At 43.4% G+C, this 20341-nt stretch overlaps 1 protein-coding gene across 2 annotated transcripts in view; it reads right to left on the minus strand.

Moving 5' to 3' along the window:
* Window positions 1–20341, minus strand: part of PCDH15 (protocadherin related 15) — a 521765-nt gene that overhangs the window by 65586 nt on the left and 435838 nt on the right. For both annotated transcript variants that reach the window (XM_054983659.1, XM_054983658.1), the window contains one exon: window positions 19116–19243. In XM_054983659.1, the coding sequence (XP_054839634.1) occupies window positions 19116–19243 (128 nt within the window). The remainder of the gene's footprint in view (window positions 1–19115; window positions 19244–20341) is intronic.

Genomic DNA, 20341 nt, shown 5'->3' on the forward strand with positions numbered 1-20341 from the left:
GAGGTGTAGCACCAAAAGACAGAGATCTCTCAGTGTCACTGAGAGACTGTGTCACTGTGACACTGAGAGATCTCTGTCTTTTGGTGCTACACCTCTGAAGATGCCAGTCACAGCTGCTGGCGAAACGTCAGGAACTACAATGCCAAGACCACGGCTATACAGCCTGGAAAATCCACAACAACCATCGTTCTCCGGCCGTGAAAGCCTTCGACAATACATGCTTGAAATTTGTTTCTGGATTTAGAATGGAGACCAGATGACTTCTTAAAACATGAGCTACAGCACAAAATGACTTTCCTGTTTTTGCCCACAAAGGGAAATGCTCTCTGTGTGGGTTTCTGAGTCTCAATGGCCTCAATCTACACATTATGGAATATACAAGTTGAGCCTGGGGGTCCCCTTCCTCTGTAACTGTCAGACATGAGCTGTGGGTTTACCTCAATTCGTGCATGCTCTATGCCCCATTAAATTAGGACAACGGGGCACATGAAGAAATGGCTTCAACCTTCTCATCCACATCCTTTCCCCACCCTGAAATGGTCTTGGAGGGCGGGCTGCTTTTGACCTGTTGGGGCAACATTTGCGTTCACTGGGAACTGTTTCAATCCAGGAAAAGAGCACGAACAGGAAGACTGAACCCCTTTCTCCTTATGGGCCATGGTCCTGATCCCAGTTGAGTATGACATATGAAAGAATTGAGAAGAACTTGCAACTCATAGACCCAATCCTGTGTACTCCCTAATGGGTGCACCAGCCCTCATAAACAACAAGGGAAAAGTCTCTGCAAATGGTTCTATGGATTGCACCCAAAGTCTTCAGTACTATGCACAGTTATCTGCCCTGAGAGCTATAGAGCAATCTTAAGCAGAGTTATACTCTTCTAAGTCCACTGAAGTCAAGAAAAAAATGAGACTATCTACTATACATGCTGAAGTGCTGACAGTTGGCCCAAAGAGAAGTCTGGGATCATGGCTATTGTCATTAGGTTAACTAAATTTACTGAAGATATGGCATCTGTAACCGAAGAATAAAAAGTAATATATTAGCATAGTTTGTGTAAACGTGCAATCAATCAGTACATAATCAATGGGCTGTCAACTTGGGAACTAGAAAAGGCTTGGAACTGTATCAGAGAGAGAAATGTATGTGTACTTTTTTCTTCTTCTATCAATGAATCCAAAATGCCACTAATAGTTTTGTCACTGAGGCCCAATCCATATGTTCAAACAGCTGTGTGGTATTTTCATCAACTGAAGCACAAGCAGATGTAGGCAAACACCTGAACAATGGCTGGTGTCGATATAACAGTCCCCATTTCTCAATACACAGGTTTCAAATAGTGATGGGAGAAACCTCTACTCAGACTGAAAACTACAGGTAGCCCTTTTAACACTCAAAAATGTTCCACCTATTGAACATGTGAAATTACTTTAAATTGTATTGCAAATGCATTGCACATGCATGCTCCCATACTGTTTTCCTATGGCTGACCCCGTCCCCCAACAACAACAAAAAAATTACAAAGGGGCGCTTCTTATTGATTCTGCTGGAATGGTGGATGGATGGATGGGCAGTGTTTCCAGTATTTCAGGACTTCCCCTTTTTGCTTGCTGGACTCTCACAGCCAAGTGTCTTCATGTGAACTGGCTGTTCTATATTATATTTATGCTTTGTATTTTTGCCTGAGAACTATGATTCGACCCTGCAAGCTATAAGCATGTGCCAAAATGATTAATTCTACTAACTAATGTATGCCACTGACTGTGCTGGGAACAAAGGCAGCGCATACCCTTGATATGTAGCTGATTTCAATGATCCATGCGCATTATGACGACAGGGTACAAGTCCCAAATTGTTAGCATATACCAACAGTGGCTATCTGGCCAGCCACTATGCTGAATGTCACCCATTATGCAGATGAAAATATCCTTGAAATTTTACACTGCAAGCAAAACATACATGAGATCATATGAGACTGTTTGATTCAAGATAATACAGTTATTGTGAGCTAGGTAAAAGGCGAAAGATTTATGCATCTGAAGAGAAACCAGAGTATGTGAGCTAGGTAAGTTTAATTTTCAAGGACCTTCATAAAACTGAAATCATTGCTAGTTTCAAATCCTGGGTAATAATAAAATCAGGTAAGAATTAACCATAATTAATGTCATGCTCACATAGGCCTTAACTGAGGCTAAAAGTGGTGGGCTACAGAGCAAGGTGAGTTCACACTGGCAGGGGAACTGGCTAGATGCAAGAGAGTTATGATCCAGTGCACTGAGGTTTGCCAGCTCTGGGTTGGGAAATTCCTCTAGATTTGGGGGCAGATCATAGGGACAGCAGAGTGTGGGGAGAAGAGAGAGCTCAGCAAGGATATGATTCCATAAAGGCTACCCTCCAAAGCTGCCATTTTCTTCATGGGAACTCATGCCTGCAGGCCACTTGCAATTCTGGGAGAACTCTAGGACCCACCTGGAGATTGGCAACCCTAGTCTGGAGTGCAATGGCTTCGCCAAAAAAAGTTCCAATTCTGTGACTGAAACTTCTCCAAACACCTGGGCATATTCACTCATACAGGCAGCTTGTCACCTGGGAATGCCTTCATGTGATTCTGTTTCAAGTAGCTGATGGCTTTCACACATGGCTACATGGGAGCCACTTTTCTATGCAGTTCTGTGCTGCATGAAGGGAATAGGGAAAAATCAGCTCAGCCGCATCTGCACATGAGGAGCACATCCCATGGTTGCTCAAATAAAGCCTCAATGAAGCAAACTTAGTACAGATATAACAAGAAGCTAATTCTAACACACTAATGCCTGATCAAAACTTTAAAATAAAACCTCAGCAAAAATCTGGTTTTACCAGGGCTGATTTTTAAAAAACCAGCACAAAACATAGGTGTTTTCCGCATGGTCACTTTACAGCATTTCAGAATCTATTATGCTTCCCATGTTCTCCAAAGTTCCACTTGAGCAAGAGAGTCATGGGAAGCAGAAACAGTTTTTGTCTGTCTTTTCCCCATTTTTTCCCTGTAAACATTCTGTGATTTTTTTAAAGTCACTGCCCAGTCGCTGCTGGCATGTATTATGTCCACGCAGCATCAAAAACTCCCATTCTGCTTCTCGTGCCTCGCTCCTCTGCCCTTCCCCCAGGAGTTGATTGGTCTTTGTGCTGGTAACTACTCCCACCCTCCTCAACAATTTGAACACCTTTTCCACCATTTTTATCAGTAAAGCGAGGTAAGGATCATAAGGCTGCTTCTCTGTTCACTTTCTTCCTACCGGGTATGCACATTCTCTCTTATATTTTTTTTCAAAGCCAGGAACAAGTCTTAACATTGCAGCTTATTCCCTGCTGGCTTTAAAAGCCAGGAAAGGGTTAAATGGCTGCTTTCCCCTCCCTCCCTCCCAGTGTGTTTGAGGCATTTCCTAATACAAAAGAGGAAAAAAACCCAAGTGTTTTGCACAGCAGTTTGCGAAACAAAGCAGCAGAGAAGCTGCTGGAAGAGAATGAAGCAGCAGCATTTTAACCCTCTCCTGGCTTGGCTTTAAAAAAACGAATGAGAGTGAAACAAGCACAAAAAGTACGTTTTCCTCCAGAACTCCACCATTAATTGCCTCCCCAGTGGGCATGAGACAGCCCCATCAAAAAATACAAGGATGGGAGGGGGAATGAGTTCCAACACTGTAACATTACAACACACGTGAATTATTTTTTAAAAAATGACATCAGCCCCAGCCCCCACAAAAAGTGGCTCTAAACAGACACATCTCAACTCATCAGCAGACACCAAAACAAACTTGGGACCCCGAGCCATCTCAGCACCAAGCGGCATGTATCCTCAGAATCACTGGCTTAAAGTGTGCCATGCAGAATCGGCCATAATGTTTTGGGTCAATGTTTAAACAACTGGCCTCTCAGGCTCCACTTCTAGGGTGTTGGAGCCTGCAGTGGGCTCGCCCTCCAGAGTTCCTCTTTTTCTCTATGGGCACACCCCAGTAGCCTCAGACATAGGAAGGCGGAGAGTTTATAGCACCCTGTGCCCTCTCTCCATTGCTCAAGCCCTGTTCCAGCAGCACAAAACTCAGGACTGGCTTTTTCCTCCCTGGCTGCCCATGGAAGTCCTTCCTTTAAAGGATCCTCCCTAGATGTGGCTCTGCCTTCCCCCCAGGCTGCTCTATGCCCAGGGGACCCTGAAGAGGATCTATCCAGACTCTGGCGGTTTCTCCCCTGCCCCTTCCCTAGTCTCAGGCTGGGGCTTGCTGGCCCTCTCCAGGCCCAGTGGCTTAGCTTAAGCGCCAGCTGAGGGAGCAAGCTCTGCCCCATTGTCCCAGCCAGTACTGCCACCCTCTTTCATGGTGGCCTTATGGCCTGGCTTACCTCCCTTCCTCCACTGGCATTGTGGGAGGCCTTCAGGGCTGTGGCTACTCCTGCTGCCACATGAAGCAGCATGGTGTTGCTTGTTGCTGCTGCTAGTTATGGGTCTCCTCCTGGCTCTTGGCTTTGGGTTGCTCTTCCCTCATCACTGTGGTGCCCTGGCCCTGTCATGGCACGGAGCCACCTGTTGCTGTCAGTTGCCTGCTTCCTGCCTGGCTCTCTGACTTGTCCCTTGGAGCTCTGGCAGTTGGGGCTGCTACAGGGTGAGCTTTTGAAGTTGACATGGGGTCTGTCCCCAGGAGGAGAGATAAGGACAAGGGCAGAGACCCTTCTGACCCTGGACATGGTTCCTGGCAAGACCCATTGCTTCTGGGACATACCAGAAATGATGTCATCACCAGGGAGTGTGGCATATGCACACAGATAAGGTTCCCAAGCCCCTCAACTCCCATTCATTTTCAACTTGGGGGGAGTTGGCAAGCTTAATCGATGGTCATCAGGTTTATCTGCTGTCTGGAAAGAAAAATCTGGAACAAATGACTTAATGTTGCCCACATTTTTTAAATTGACATGACAGCCTACAAAATATGTGTTTTAGTTTTTCCTGTTGTTGTGACAGCAATTAATTGAGCACTTGTTATATGTGTAAAATACATTTTTCTTGCCAATACATACAATTACTCATGACAAGAAGAAGTCCTTGGGAATTCATACCAGTCTATCAGGCAGCATATCAGGGCAGCAAATATAAGGTATGGCTGGCTCTGGAGACATTGATGAAAAAACTGGCAATGTACTGGGTGTTAAAACAAGACACAAAGAATATCTAAATGTGAAAACTATGTGTGAGACAAGGCATTAACGTCAAAAGCATAAAAAAAGACCAGGATAGCAGATGTAGCTTTTAAAGCTGAAAATATACATCAAACTGTCAATTCCTGGGGGAAGAAAAGTGATCTTGTTTTAAAAGCTATTATATTTTTCCAGAAACTGTGATTGGTAACATCTGAATTTGCCATCTGCTTTAGTGGTGCGAATGTTGAAAAAGAAAAAAAAAACCATTCATTTTATGAACCCCTTTAGTATATTACGACCCAAACTAAGACTGACCCTACCAGGAAGGCTGGAAAGCACCAAGGATTGATAATACATTTTTCCAACTCTTTCTGACTCAAGCTCACTTTCTTCAAAGGACAAGACATTGGTTCGCAACTGATTGCTGCCATTGTTAATAAAGTGGTAATTTTTCAACAGTCTTCAAGCAACAGTTTGCTGAGTCCAAGAAAAACATAGAGACATGGATCAGTATAAAGTACTCTTCGGCAACCCAATAAAGAGAGATTGGATAATATATTAGTGACTGTTATAGACAAATCATATCAATTCATAACTTTATAATATTTTTGTTGCAAAATCACAAATCATTTCTTGAAACTACAGCTCTGGCAAAGTTGCCTAGCCAAAATGCTGCATCTCCTGGTTCCCTTTTCCTCTGGTTCCCTTTTCAATGTTAGGTCTGCACTAAAGTTTTCATGAGATTTCGTTGGAGGAGAAAATTAAATAATGAACTTCATAATCAGTTGCTAATGATCAGGAAAGTAGGGAAAGAACAGGGCAACAAGTGTCAAATTGAAAAGCTCCGTTCTTTAATTAATTCCCCTCTCCCTGATAACATGGTGTTAATTATTCTTTATAAAGCAGATTGAATGTATTGTAAGATTGAAGTAGAATCTAAAGAATGTGGAAAAACCACAAGGTATAAGAAAACACAATTGATATGCAAAATACTAAAAGCAGCTAATGCTAAATAAATCTCGGGTTTCATATTCCATAGATTAATAGCTGTGATTACTGCATGTTTGATTTTAATTTATTTATTCAGTGCAAAAAAAATGAGGTTACATTTGGCCTCAGAATGCCAGTAAAGAATGAACAGCTGTTCTATTTAGAGTTTCTAACGAAACAAAATTATAACAAAGGTTGTCAAGAAAAAGATGGATATACTTCTATAATTCCAAGCAGTAACTCATTATATCATAACTCATCATGTTTAATGTCTGCAATTTTATGGCACATACACATATACAAAACAAATTGTAATTAAAGAAATCACCCAGATTGATGTCCTAATGGTTTTGCCACTGTATCTTAGCTTCCAGATAAAATATTTTCTTGGGTTCACTGTTCTTTCCTAACCTAGGCAGCTACAGAGAGGGAGTGTACCAAATCAGTGCCAAGAACAATCATGCTTGCCTCTCGTTTAATGTCTGCCTCTGTGCCACATGGCTAGTATAAATACAATTACCACCGAGTTCAAACTAAAATCCTAATATTTTTAGTAATCTCCATCATACATTTTTAGTAATCTCCATTTGTGTTCAATACAATATATTCTTACTAAGAATCACAATTCCTTAAAGAGATAGTACTCAATTCCAAAGATACAAATAATTGTACAAAATTCCAAAAGTAAGTGTGAGGTTAACCAAAATCTCTTATCGTTTTACTCCCCCCCCCCTTTTTCTCTTCCAAATTCTCGAAGAGAACTTCCAGCTTTGCAGTGTCCAAACATGCTACCAGTGTGGGCGCATTTTTGTGAGCTTCCTCAAAGTGAATAAGCCTGTGAATAAGCCCCACTGAAGAAAGTGGGACCTGTTTAGGATTGATCCCTGATCCCTTCTCCCCTTTTGATTCTCAGCTGATCTCAGTATTCTGTGCTCTCACCACCTCTTTAAAGGGGAGGTACTAAAAAGAATAACAGGATTGCCCATTGGAAATAATGGGAGAGGCTTGAAGGCCCATTGGAAATAATGGGAACCAGGAATGCCAATTTACTTGCTTGGGCTCCATTGAAATACATTGCAGCAAAAAAAAACCTTGGAAAGAAAATGTGGAATGGATTTTACAGAAAGGTCTCTGGACCCAGATAGATTATTCAAGGACTGGAATAATCTCTGCTTTGTATGTGCTGTATCTCTGCTTTGTATCTGCTATGGATTCTTTTGGGCATCAGAAACTTGCCTTGGCAAGCCAATAAATGTAATTTTTCTAGAATAAAGAATTTGAATCTATTTTCTTTATTTGGGTAGTGGGCTTCCTCCGCTGGAGTTTAAGTTTGCCCCATCATAGTGAGTTCCCTATCACATTTGTCTTACCAGAATATTGACAGCTTGAGCTTGCAATAATGCAGCACCCTTCACCCACCCTTCACATATTCCTCTCTCTTCCAAGATTTTTTTGCCATGGAATGACTCTCATCATGCCTCTGATGAGGAAGTCTGTCTTCCTAATATCCAACATGCATGTCTGCCTATGAACTCCCTTAGCTCCCTACAACAAAAGGAATTCTAGGAGGAATGCTTAGCTAATGATGGATAAGATAATGTAAAAGTGTTATTATTAACAATTAATATAAGTCAATGAAATTTATTCTGTTGTTTAAAAGAGTTGTTTATTACACATTTATATTAAAAACATTGACCATATACGTATATATAAAGAAAAAATATAAGGGGGCGCCATTTTTTACTTTTGCCCCTCCTCCAAAAATATGTAGATCCAGCCCTGCTGTGAATAGGTGGCAGGATAGAGTTTGGGGAAAGTCAGCAGGCTGGTGAGCACCCTTTGCATATCCCCACTGGTGGAGAATTCAGGTTCGTCAGAAGCAGCAGGCTGCTTGCGAGGACAGACTACCTGGTGGGGAACTCCTGGACAAGTCAATCCTCCTCCAGCTTCACAGCCAGGTGGTAGAGCTTTAAGGGGGGGGGGCACTTTGCTTGGTTGGCTGGCTTGAACCCAGGGCAGCAGGGCTTGCCCAGACAGGTCAGGGTGGATGTCCAGGGGTGACCCCCAGGGCCTGACCTGTACCGCTAGTTAGGCCCTTGCCATGTTAAGAGTTTATGTTGTTGTCAAATAAAAGTGGCCCATTAGTACCCAGCTAGCTTATGAGTTTAATCTTATGACTTTTTTAAAAAAAATTAAATATGCCAAAATATATTTCAAAAATATTTATATACCTTGAGAAACTGAGCTCATCAGAAGCCATCCATACTGCACAACTGGGCCTAACCCGGCTGGTGTCATGGAACTGAGCCCCGCTGGCACTGCACAACTGGGTTGGGCCCAGCTGGCAGCAGCTATTATACAACTGGGCCCAGCCCAGCCTGACAGCCAGTACTGCATGGTTTTCCCAGGGAAAGGCTAACTGAAGAAAGGAAAGAGGGAAAGGTGAAGTCATGGAGGCTGGTAACTGTAGGTAGGTGGGACAAAGAGAAGACCCATTTTTCTAATTCATTCTCTTTGTCCCACCTATCTAAGCTACTTCGTGTCCCAACTGGGGAGAAAGGTGAAATATACATGAAGTAAGTATAATGCAATGGGTCTTACTCCTAGGAAAGTATGGAAAGGGCTGCAGCCCTCAACTTGTGCTATGACTCAACAACTTGAGCCTGTATACTGGGGCAAATGTTGAGTTCTGTGCGCTCAGAGTTCCTATTCTCTTTTATGAGCTGTAGGATGATGTGTGCACTCAATGGGCATGTGAGAAGGGTAACCTCTACACGTGCTTGTAGAGCTCTGCAAACTACTTGATTATAATTTCTGTTGTAAAATTCCGTAGTCTGATTAGAAAGGAGTGGTGCTACAGATTGAACAGCTATTTTTCTGCATATACAAAAGAATTCAACATTTGCCAGGTAGAAGTAATGGAAACTTGCAGCAGTAAATTTCCTATGGATTTCTCCAGCTACAACTGAGCGCTGCTAAAGATCTGTATGTGGAATTCCATGGGAAACGAAAGCCTTTGTGAACAAGCTAGACCACTGATAATGTAACTGTAAGACGTTGCTGTCAAATGCAGTGTTCCCAACTACATATTGTTCCAGGAAATCAATTTGACATGGGGTCAATTTCTACTTTGTTGTTGTTGTTGCACATTCTCTAGTACAAAACACACATGCATCAAGCACGAAGGGATTAGTACCCAGAAATAGGTATGTTTTGTTTTCTTTTTTCTTTTTTTAAAAAAAAATCCTTTGAAAGTAGCATCTGGACAAAAGATTTGTTCATTGCTCATGATTTTTGTTTTTAAAACACACATGCCTATTTCTGAAAGTATGTTCATTTCACCCTGTAGTTCCTCTGCACAGAACTTCCATCCATTGCTGGATTCTTGACTTCCCCCTGTTCAGCTATTTCTGCTCTTTTAGGCTTCATACTTTTTTCAGGCTCCAAACTCCTTTTCGGTCCCTTTACATTATTCCTTTATGTTATCCCAATTGGCACTGAATTTCTTGCCATTTAACATTGCCCCTGCAGTGGTCATAATGCTCCCACCAGCCACCACCTGTTCTTGATAATGATTTACATCCTCTTAATTACTGACGGCACTAACATTTTTACAGAGCAATCCTAAGGGGGGGGGGGGCTGACAAACTCCTACATCAGCATAGCTGGCAGTTACACTGTTGTACACTCAATTTACATTGGCGAAGCTCCCAAGCACAGCTCCGCCGGGCTGCCCTGCTGGTGAGGGTCCACCACAGCCTACCACCAGCGGACCTGGAAAGTAAACCCCTGCACTGACAGGGGAGTAGGCAGGCCAGGGGGTGGGAGGTGGTCGGCTCCCTACGCTGCACCAGGAATGCCCCTAACAGTGGCAGCAAGTTATGCCCCCCCCCCAAAAGGTGGCTATGTTGCAGGAAAAGTCGACTGCACCCCATGCTCAGCCTCATCCAAATGGCCCAGAGGCTCAAAGGATGCCAACTAAAGCTGCAGCCAATATGCTTGCCCCACGGCAGTGGCCAAGCTCCCTCCCTGGCACCCAATCTCAGCCCACCACCCTACATAAACTCCTGCTGGGTGCTCATGAACTCCACAAGTAGGGGGCGTGGCATGAGGCTCGGCCCAAGAGCTCTCTACCAGGAGGACCTAGAGGAAGAGGCACCATCGTGGCGGGGAGAGCACAGAGTGGGCCTCTGCAAAATTGGGTGAGCATGTTGCACTCACACATGAGGGGAGAGCTAAATCTAGAATGTCTGACTATTGATTTCTCCCATTCCACAACCCTAATAGGTATCCTGTCTCCAGAGACTCATCTCAAAGGGGCGAGGATGCACTGACAGGTAAGAAGGAGCTGGGGAGCCTACTGCCCCCGCTCATTCATCTACAGCCACTTCCCCCATTCCCCTTGCACATGGCCAGCGCTTGCCCACAAATACTGGCCTTCATGTTCAGGGCTGGTGGCATGCTGGGGGTGGAAGCCAGACCCTGCCCTCTAGGCACCATGATCCTTGCCTGACAAAGAGGAAGATGCCCAAGCAACTGAGCTCGACAAAGCTGCCTTGAATGAGGGGCAGTGGGGGAGGCTTCTAGCTCATGACAGGACTGTTTGCAGTCCTCTTTTTATCTAACTTACAACAGTTAAAGACAATTGCCTACTATAATTCAAGAATTAATTTCATTTATCAATGCTTCCAATATGGAAAAAATCCCTTTGAGAGTTAAAAGCTCAACTTAGAGTGAAGAATTCATGAGATTTGGAAGGGTTAAAAATCTCACTTGTGGGAATGTTGTGGTAGAGTCTTTCACAATTGGTTATTTTCAGGTTTTAAACGCAGATTTATCATTGTCAATGACCTGCTGTTTTACTGCAGAGAAACTCATAGGAATAGCAATAAGAAAAAACATCCATACTTCAGCACAGTGTTAGAGCTCCTTTTTTTCTTACTATAAAAGATCAAGTGCCACTTTCCTTACATTCTATTTTGAAGTGGGCACATTTAATGATTTTTCGCCATCACATTACAATGGCATGACTTTCTTTTACACTGAAATGCTAGCATCTTCAAAACTAAGTATAAGTATGCAGTGCTTCCTTTCTCTGATACAGATACGAATGCAAATTTTAACCTTCAGAGCCAAATCTACGTTAGCTGAAAGAGGTTACACTGATATTATACTCAGTCCTTTATTAGGACAACTGTAGAATTTAGCAACTTGTATTACAGTACAGAAGTTAAATTAACAAAAGGGTTTTTTCTCCAAGCAAAAGATATTTTTAATTTCTTAGAACATTATATCTTAAACTACTTTATATAAAATTTAACCATAGTCTGGCCATAGAAACATTATAAGGTGTTCTGTTCATAGTCACTCTTGGGTCATATGCTGCCTTTCACTGTCACCTGGCCCCAAAGAAGAAATAAACAGAGATGATTGCAAACTTGAAAATGCAACCATATCATTTATTGAATGGTTTTATTTATTTTGTAACTTTAGCTGATCTGTCCTTTCTTTTTGCCTATTTATTTTTTAATAAAAGGCACAGATAAACTTTTCTCAAAGTCTGAAGAATAAATCCTCAACATTTGTCAACCAACCTGCTGAAAATATGAGCTCCAGAATATATATATATAATGTATATTTGCTTACTTTTACCTATAATTATCCAGGAATTGGATGATTTTCAGCAGAATCTGACATATAGGACCAATAAAGGGTTTGGGGTTGTAGTTTCTGGGTTTTTAAAAAAAATGCTGACTAAATCCATCAAGTTCCAGTTCATAGTTGGGCAATGTGATCTATCCAATATGAATCCATTTTGGGTTGCTTTGTATATATCATGGGTGCTTCTGAGTTGAACAAAAGTCAACTGACATTTTTATTATTTACTGCATTTCTATAGTATCTATCTATATATTTAGTTCTTAACTTGGTTACAAAATGCAGGTCAAAAATCTGCACAACAAAGCCAGGGACAAATGGGGGTGGGAGGGTGGGGGGGATTTTTACAAACTCTTGAAAACTTCCAGATTCCCCACCTGTCATGACTGTGTACAGCCCTGCCCTGATTGTTGTATCCCTGAGGCCACAATGAATGTCTAATACTAACCTGCTGTATTCTCCCCTTAGCCATGTTCTTTCCATATTATAACTGCTATTCCTCCAGACAAGATGGGCCCCCTTGTTATCTCACTGAACTATGCATCTCTGAGCTAGAGATGACCTTGGTGACTCCAGGCGCCTGCATTTGTTACTTTGCCCAGATGCTGGGAATCTAGTATTGTGTACTCACTGTTTAGCCATAACTATAATGGGTTCTCACAGAACCAGTGTAACCCTGCACGCCAAAACCTAACCGTTGCTGGAACGCGGGAAAACTCAAATATAATATTAACCTTTTGTTTTGAATTGTCACTTCTACCAAGCTCCATTATGGAGTTCAGACCTGAAATGTAAAATCTTGAATAAAGCCTTTTCTATTGGAACCAATGTGTGTTCACTGGAAAGGGACCGAGGGATCTACCTGCTAGGAACTGACACTTCTCACACTGGAGAACTTTTTTAAAAAAATGCCAGTGGGGATCTTGCAAATAATGACTGGCACTGTGTAACTGGAAAAAATCATGACAAGAAGAGAGGAAAGTAGTGACAGGAGGCTTGTGGGGGAGAGAATGGCAACAGAGGAGAAAGTGGCAAGGGGATAGGGGTAGAGAAAGTGGCAGTAGGAAGAGGTGGAGGAAGTGATAATGGGCAGTGGGTGGGGGAGAAAGTAGACATAGGAATGGGTGGAGTAGTAAAAGTGGCAAAGGAAAAAAATTAGGGACGTGGGGGAATGGAATTGCCCGGCGTCAGTGCCCACACCAGACTTTGAGGGGCTTGCCTGCCCCCCTCTCCCCCCCCCCCCGCAGCAGCCCCAAAGAACCCCAGCCCGCACCTGGAGAGGGCAGCGAACCCCTTACCTGCAGTTCCAGGGAGCAGGCCAACCAAGAGCCCGGGGCCACCGCCGGAGACTGCCACCAGCCCATCCCACTGCCAATCAGCTGTTTGGCGGCAAGGAGTGGTGGGCCGGCGGCCGGCACATGACTCACCACGGTGGAGGTCAATGACCCCTCTGGGTTCTGCAGTGGCTGTAGTGGGCCGGGCCCAGCCCAGCCCCAGAGTGAAGCCATCAGCTGAGCCAGCGGCGGCTGGGGGGAACGGCCTCCAAGATGGCAACCGCCGGGAGGGCTGGGAGGATGCTGGAGGAGGGTGGTTTTTGGAGGTGGAGGCGGGACATGGTGGGGATGAGGGGTGGGGGCACCAAGCCCAAGGGCAAATGGCTGACAGGGCGGGGCAGGGAAAACACACGGATAGGGAGAAGGTGCTGCAAGGAGGAGGAGGGTGAAGGAAGGGCGAATGGAGATTGGGAGCAGAAGAGGAGAAAAGGGGAAGAGGGATATAAAAGGGAGGCTCTCAATGAAGCCAGGGAGGAAGAAAACTTACGTGGCCTGGTAGGATAAGAGGCACGCTAAGCCGGGGGAGAGGAGCAGGAGCTCAGTGAAGCAACCCCCCATCCCCCACTTCTGAGGTTGAGAGAGACCCCTCCTCCCAGGAGGGGGAGCAAAGAGGTGCCAACAAGTCACGGCAGACCACGGGAGAGAGGCCGTGGACGAGGGGAAGTTCCACAGGGATTTCTGCTCCTCCTCTACCCAAAGTATTTGTTGATCCCATTTTTGTAAGATGATTTTTTACAATTAGAAAGAAAAGGTTAAAAAATTCTTTATAAGGCACCAATAACCTCTTTAAAAGTTAGGACCAGCTATTCTGAATAAGAAGTGGTCTCTAGCCCACAAAAGTTTATGCTGGAATAAAATCTTGCTAGCCATTAGACTCCTGTTTATTCCTTTCTGCAATGGCATAACAAAGCTACTACTATGGACGTTTATATTTCTTTTAGCCACATAATAATAATTGCACTTATATACCTCTCTTCTAGAAGAATTAGTGCCTTACCCAGGGTTGTGAACAAGTCAGCGTTATTAACGTGGGGGAGCTGAGGAGCTGGGGCTGAGAGGCTTACCCAAGGCCACCTGCAGAGCTCATCACAGTAGTGGGATTCGAACCAGTGGAGGGCTGATTCGCAGCTGAACCACTTAATCACTGTGCTACAGCAGTAATACCTGTATATTCCTAATAACATGACCTGCCTTTTAATACTATGACTATTTCTTAGCCATATCCTGGCTGTGCTCTCTTGATTGTTGGAAGTGAAAGGCTATGCTTTCTCTCAGTCTCAGGTTTCAGAAGGGACTGTAAGAGAATCAGAAAGACAGAGAGGTCAAGGACTTGTGCATCCTTCCTTTCTGCCATCCTGGTGCTATCTCTTTGAAGTGTAGATTGCTATTCTTAGGGGTTCTTCCTTCCTCCTTCCTGCTAAAACTCTTCTCTTCCATCTCTTCCATCTTCCTACCATGAGGTCAGGATCTACTATCCTGCATCTCTCTCCATCCTAGTTTTAGACAGATAGATTAGGATGCTTTCTCTCCTCTTTCCTATCCAAAGTGAAATTCCTTAAATAAAGGACCCGTATTTCTTTACTAAAGCCAAAACACACATACACCCACTTCACTGCACACACTGGACTTCTCTGTCCTTCATTGATATATTTGTAGTTCTTCTCTCCCACTAGACATTCTTCTTTATGCTACTACTGAAAGTACAGTAAAAGATATAAATTATAAGGTCAGTTTTTAACTGTGCAAAATGAAGAAGGCAACACAGAAGTACAGACCCAAGTGCACTGGATTCTGTGCAGCATTAGATAGTGAGGTTTTGTTGAAACTTTAAAAAAATCATTTTTATTTGAATAAACTTCCTTTTAATATATTAATTTGTACAATCGTTTTGAGTAAAATGCTTTTCCTTAGCAACATACAGGTACTGCTCTGGAAAAATGTTACAAGGTTAATTTTAAGATAAAAAGAGTTCTTAAATGCTACTAACGGGATAGTTTGGCATACTGTATTGTTTAATTAATTTTAGCAACCTACTAACTGTTTAGCTGTACTGTTGCAGATGCAGCAATGCAACTCACTTTGCCTCTTCTTCCAGGGAAACTTTCACCATTTACCTGCACGGCACTGCATGATAACGTTCTCCAACTTCCCTGAGTTCAATACACTCAAATGCCTACATCATGACACAGCCAAGGGCCCTTTCATTGCATCCTCTCTGTTCCAGATTTGTCTCACCTCTCTCTACCCATCCTCCCTACCTGCCAAAAAGCAGGAAAGAAGTGCTTTGACATGGCACTGTAGGAGGACAAAACCCAATGTAGCAGCTGGAGAGGTGAGTGTTTTTTCTTGCTTCTCCTAAGCTGCCATGGCAATAATTGACTGAGACTTGCTCTGTGTGTCTGTGAGTGTGTGTGTGAGAGAGAGAGAGAGAGAGAGAAAACAGGGTTTAAGAGGGAGCTGGTGCTTTTGGCCTGAGAGTGAGTGGTGACTGCTTAGCGTGCAAGGGAGAGGTTTTCTCATCTCTACCTGTGTGTAGTGTAACTAACTGAGGCGGGCCTGTCTGCTTGGGAGTGATTTGTGACCCTTGGCTTTTGTCTGGCAGGAGGAATGAGCCAAAGGCACAAACTTTTGGTGCAAGTCTAAGGGCAAATGCCAAAGGTCCCTTGGTCTGGGGCTCTTGGCCTGGAGATCAAGCCTCCCCCCTGCATCTTTCTCCCCCTCCTTTCTCCCTGGAATCTACTTTCTGTGAGGAACCCTAGGCCCAAAAGCCTGGTATAATAGCTCCTAAGAGTAAGAGTGGTAAGACAAGAAGGGAAGATGCCAGTGTGAATGAACAGAGAGCTCTGTGATGAGCTAAGAAGGAAAAAGGAGATGTTCAAGAAATGGAGGGAAGGAAATGCATCCAAAGAAGAGTATCTACAGGTAACTAGGCACTGTATGGCAGCTGTCAGAGAAGCCAAAGCTCAGAATGAGCTGAGGCTGGCCAGAGGAGCTCACCACCAAAAAAGAGATGTTCTTTAGATACATGAAAAGCAAAAGGAAAGCGAACAGGGTGATACCCCAATTGCTGGGTGAAAATAGAGAAATTCTGAGAGAGAACAGAGAGAAGGCAGAAAGGATCAATGAAGAAGTTGTTGAGAAGCACCTTGCTGCAATGAATGTGTACAATCCCCTTGGCCAGATGGGGTGCATCTGAGAGTGCTTAAAGAATTTTTGAAAGAACTTGCAGACTCTTTGTACATCATCATCCAGGCCTCCTGGAGAACTGGTGTTGTGCTAGAACACTGGAAAAGAACCAATGTCATCCCAATCTTCAAGAAAGGGGAAAAGGACAATCCTGGGAAGTACAGGTCAGTTAGCCTGACCTCTGTTCCAGGGAAGATACTGGAACAGATATTAAAGGCAACAAACTGTATGCATCTGACAGACAACAGACAGGCAGGGCTTTTTCTGCCCTTGCTCCAGCCTGGTGGAACGTTCTCCTGCTGGAGATACAGACCTGTTACAGTTCTGCAGGGCCTGTAAAACAGAGATGTTCCGCCGGGCCTTTGGCTGAGGGCTAGTGAGTGTCTCCCTTCTTCCACCTAAGACCACCACTTTTTCTGGGACTGCCCTTGGCCGTGTGCTACGCCCATATATATGCCCATATACAGACTCCCAACTGTTTATTTAAGTAGCCTGTGCCTGGAGTATTTTAATGATTTTTTAATATTATTATTGATTTTATAGTTTTATGATTAACTCGTATTTTATAAATGTTGTGAGCCGCCCTGAGCCCATTTGTGGGGAGGGCGGGGTCTAAACCAACCAACCAACCAACCAACCAACCAACCAACCAACCAACCAACCAACCAACCAACCAACCAAACAAACAAACAAACAAACAAACAAACAAACAAACAAACAAACAAACAAACAAACAAACATGGTGATCCGGAGAAGACAGCATGGATATGTCCCCAACAGGTCCTGCCAGACCAACCTCATCTTCTTCTATGATCGAGTGACAGGCTTACTGCATCATGAGAATGATATCGATGTAGTTTATCTGGATTTCAATCACTCTTTTGACAAGGTTCCTCATGACGTTCTGATGGGTAAAGTGGTGGGCTGTGGACTGGACTCTAGATGGATAGGGAACTGGCTAGATAATGGCCTCCAAGGAGTGGTGGTCAATACTGTCATATCTGATTGGAGAGAGGTGTCCAGTGGAGTGCCTCAGGGTTCAATCCTAGGTCCAATGCTTTTCATTATTTTTATAAATGATCTGGATGAGGGTGTGAAGGGATTGCTCATAAAATTGGCAGATGGCACCAGACTGGGAGGAGTAGCAAGCACCCTTGATGCTAGGGATAGAATTCAACAAAAGCATACTGGAAAAGTGGGCAGATTTGAAAAAAGATGCAATTTAACATGGATAAGTGCCATGTTCTCCACCTGGGTAATAAAAATGCAAGGCATGCATACTGGATGAGGGATACACTTCTGGGCAGCAGTGTGTGTGAACAACATCTTGGGATATGGAGCAGATGGGGAGCTAAATATGAGCAGTGTGATGCAGCAGCAAAAAACGTGAATGCAATCTTGGGATGTATTAACAAAAGCATAACAACCAAATCACAAGATGTCATTATCCCACTATCTACTGTGTTGGTCAGGCCTTGTGGAGTATTGTGTGTAGTTTTGGAGGCTTCACTTTACAAAGGATGTTAACAAATTGGAATGGGTACAGAGGAGAGCAACCAGGATGATCAGGGGCCTGGAGACCAAGCCCTGCGAGGAAAGACTGAGGGACCTGGGAATGTTCAGTTTGGAGAAGAGGAGCTTGAGGGGAGATATGATTGCTGTCTTTAAGTATTTAAAAGGCTGTCAGAGGAGGGAAGGGAACTGTTCCTGCTGGCAACAAAAGGTAACACTTGAAACAATGGGTTTAAACTACAGGAGGGAAGGTACCGGCTGGAGATTAGGAAAAAACTTCTTCATGTTAAGAGTAATCCAGCAGTGGAATTGGCTGCCTTGGGATGTGATGGGATTCTCCTCACTGGCAGTCTTCAAGGAGCTGCTGGATGAATACTTGTTGGGGATACTTTAGGCTGTTCGTGCATTGGGCAGGGGACTAGACTTGATGGTCTATAAAAACCCTTCCAACTCAATGATTCTATGAGTGTGAATAATTGATGCTGTTATAATATCATAGCACCATGAAAGGTTTCTAGCACCCCAATGGAGGCAGAGAATCCCCTACCCCAACCCCCATCCCACAACCACTCACCTAGCTGGCAAGGAATTAATAGGATGAAACATGGGCGGACTTACTAACTGTTGGAGTGCTTGCTAGTGATGTAATGATGTTGTGGGTGACATGCTGATGTCACCACCTGTGCACCCCAAAGTCACATCATTTTATTTCTGGGGAATATTTGGGGGGGGGGGAGTAAGAGTTTTTGCCCAAATACCAGATTGGTTCCAGTGAGGTGATGTCAGGTCATTGCAGCCGATGTCAGTGCAATGCCGGTGATGTCAATGCATCACTAGTGACCACCCCAACAGCAGGTAAGTCCCACTCCTGCCCCCATGGTCCCCCTGCCCCGTGCTAGTTGCCAGGGGAACTGGCAACCCTAGTCCCATGACAGGGTCCTGGCTCCTTATTAATGTGCATGTACAATGGCTATATTAGGACTGACCCACAAAGTATTTGCTTTAAAATACCTGTTCCTATTGACAGCTGGGATGAATTATAAAGGACTCAGCAATAACTCATTTTTCAGCCTCTATCAACTGTTTCTTTGCAAAGAAATCTGCCACTCCTGGAGAGACCAAATGTGTATGCATACATAGCAGGCCCTTCTGCATCCAGAGAGATTAGATTATTTATACAAATAAAATGTTACAGAGAAGAGGTGTAATAATTTGATCACAGTACTTTCTGAGACCTCAAAATGTAATCTAGTGAATAATTCCCACCTTCACTATCATCACGGAAGCAAACATTCTATTATCTTCAGACACGCCTCCTATGTAGAGTTTTTTGGTGAAGACAGGAGCATGGTCATTTTCATCCTGTACATCAATGATCACCTTGGCAGTATTACCTAAAATAAAAAAAAGTAAAATGTTTGTTACATTGGAGGCTTTCAACCATGGGCATATAAATGGAAAGAAACAAAATTAAGACCATGTTCCTAAAGGTGTATATAGGTTTGATAATGTATGGAATAGCTTGTTGCTGATGCTACTACCATAAGATCTGTCCTGTTATGTTGCTTTTAATTTGTAATTGCCGTTATATAAAGCTTCTTCAAATGGGTGGGGTTCATCTGACGCAGCTGGCTTGTTGGAGGTTGACTTACATTCATCAGGTGTCCTTTAACATTAGGTATTCCTATTGCTGTCTTTTCTCCATCTCTCCTCCTCTATTATTTTCTTAGCCACTTAATAGCTTTGTGTAGAATCAGTGCCTTCTTTCTGTCTATGATCATGGTGATACTTCTTGGGTCAGTGCTATTTTACTGACCCAGCTCATGTTGTCATACTAGAAGTTATGACAGTGTATTGGTATAGCAGAGACCAATTCACACTGAGCACTGGTTTAGCATCAGTGTGAAATTTCATAAGAATGGTTTATTAAACATACAATGGACAATGAAATTTCCTAATTTAAGTGGAGAATAAAGAGATGGCAGAGGTAAAGCTGCTGTGGAGATGCTGAGGATCATCTGTAGCATTTATTTTGTAGGACACAGTACAAAGAAGTTGATGAAAAGAGATGATTAGAAAACCATTGCAACATATGCGGGATACTAATTTTGACATATATAGTTTCTTGTAGGCTTCTTCTAGGTTTAGGAAGTTTGGACCACTCTGGTATGAGATATTAGGGAATGGGTTGAAACAGATGTCCCCAAAACTTGCAATAATCTTCATTTAAGGTAAAACACCCGTAAAATGAAACTTGATTTTGTAGGTGTAGCTATGAAAAGGACCTCAGCACAAGCTGTATATGCAATTGTACCAGTACAATGGATAGTGGATTCACCATAGCTCACAGAATAGATACCTTAGATTTGAAAGGACTTCCTCCCCAATAACCTTGGGGTGCAAGAGCACAAAGTTTCAACATGAACAGCACACAACAATCTCAGCATAACATTACTTTTGGGCTTAATAATCAAAGAAGTTGCTACATTGGC

The sequence above is a fragment of the Eublepharis macularius genome, chromosome 6 (assembly GCF_028583425.1).
Source record: "Eublepharis macularius isolate TG4126 chromosome 6, MPM_Emac_v1.0, whole genome shotgun sequence".
In the NCBI taxonomy this organism is placed as follows: domain Eukaryota; kingdom Metazoa; phylum Chordata; class Lepidosauria; order Squamata; family Eublepharidae; genus Eublepharis; species Eublepharis macularius.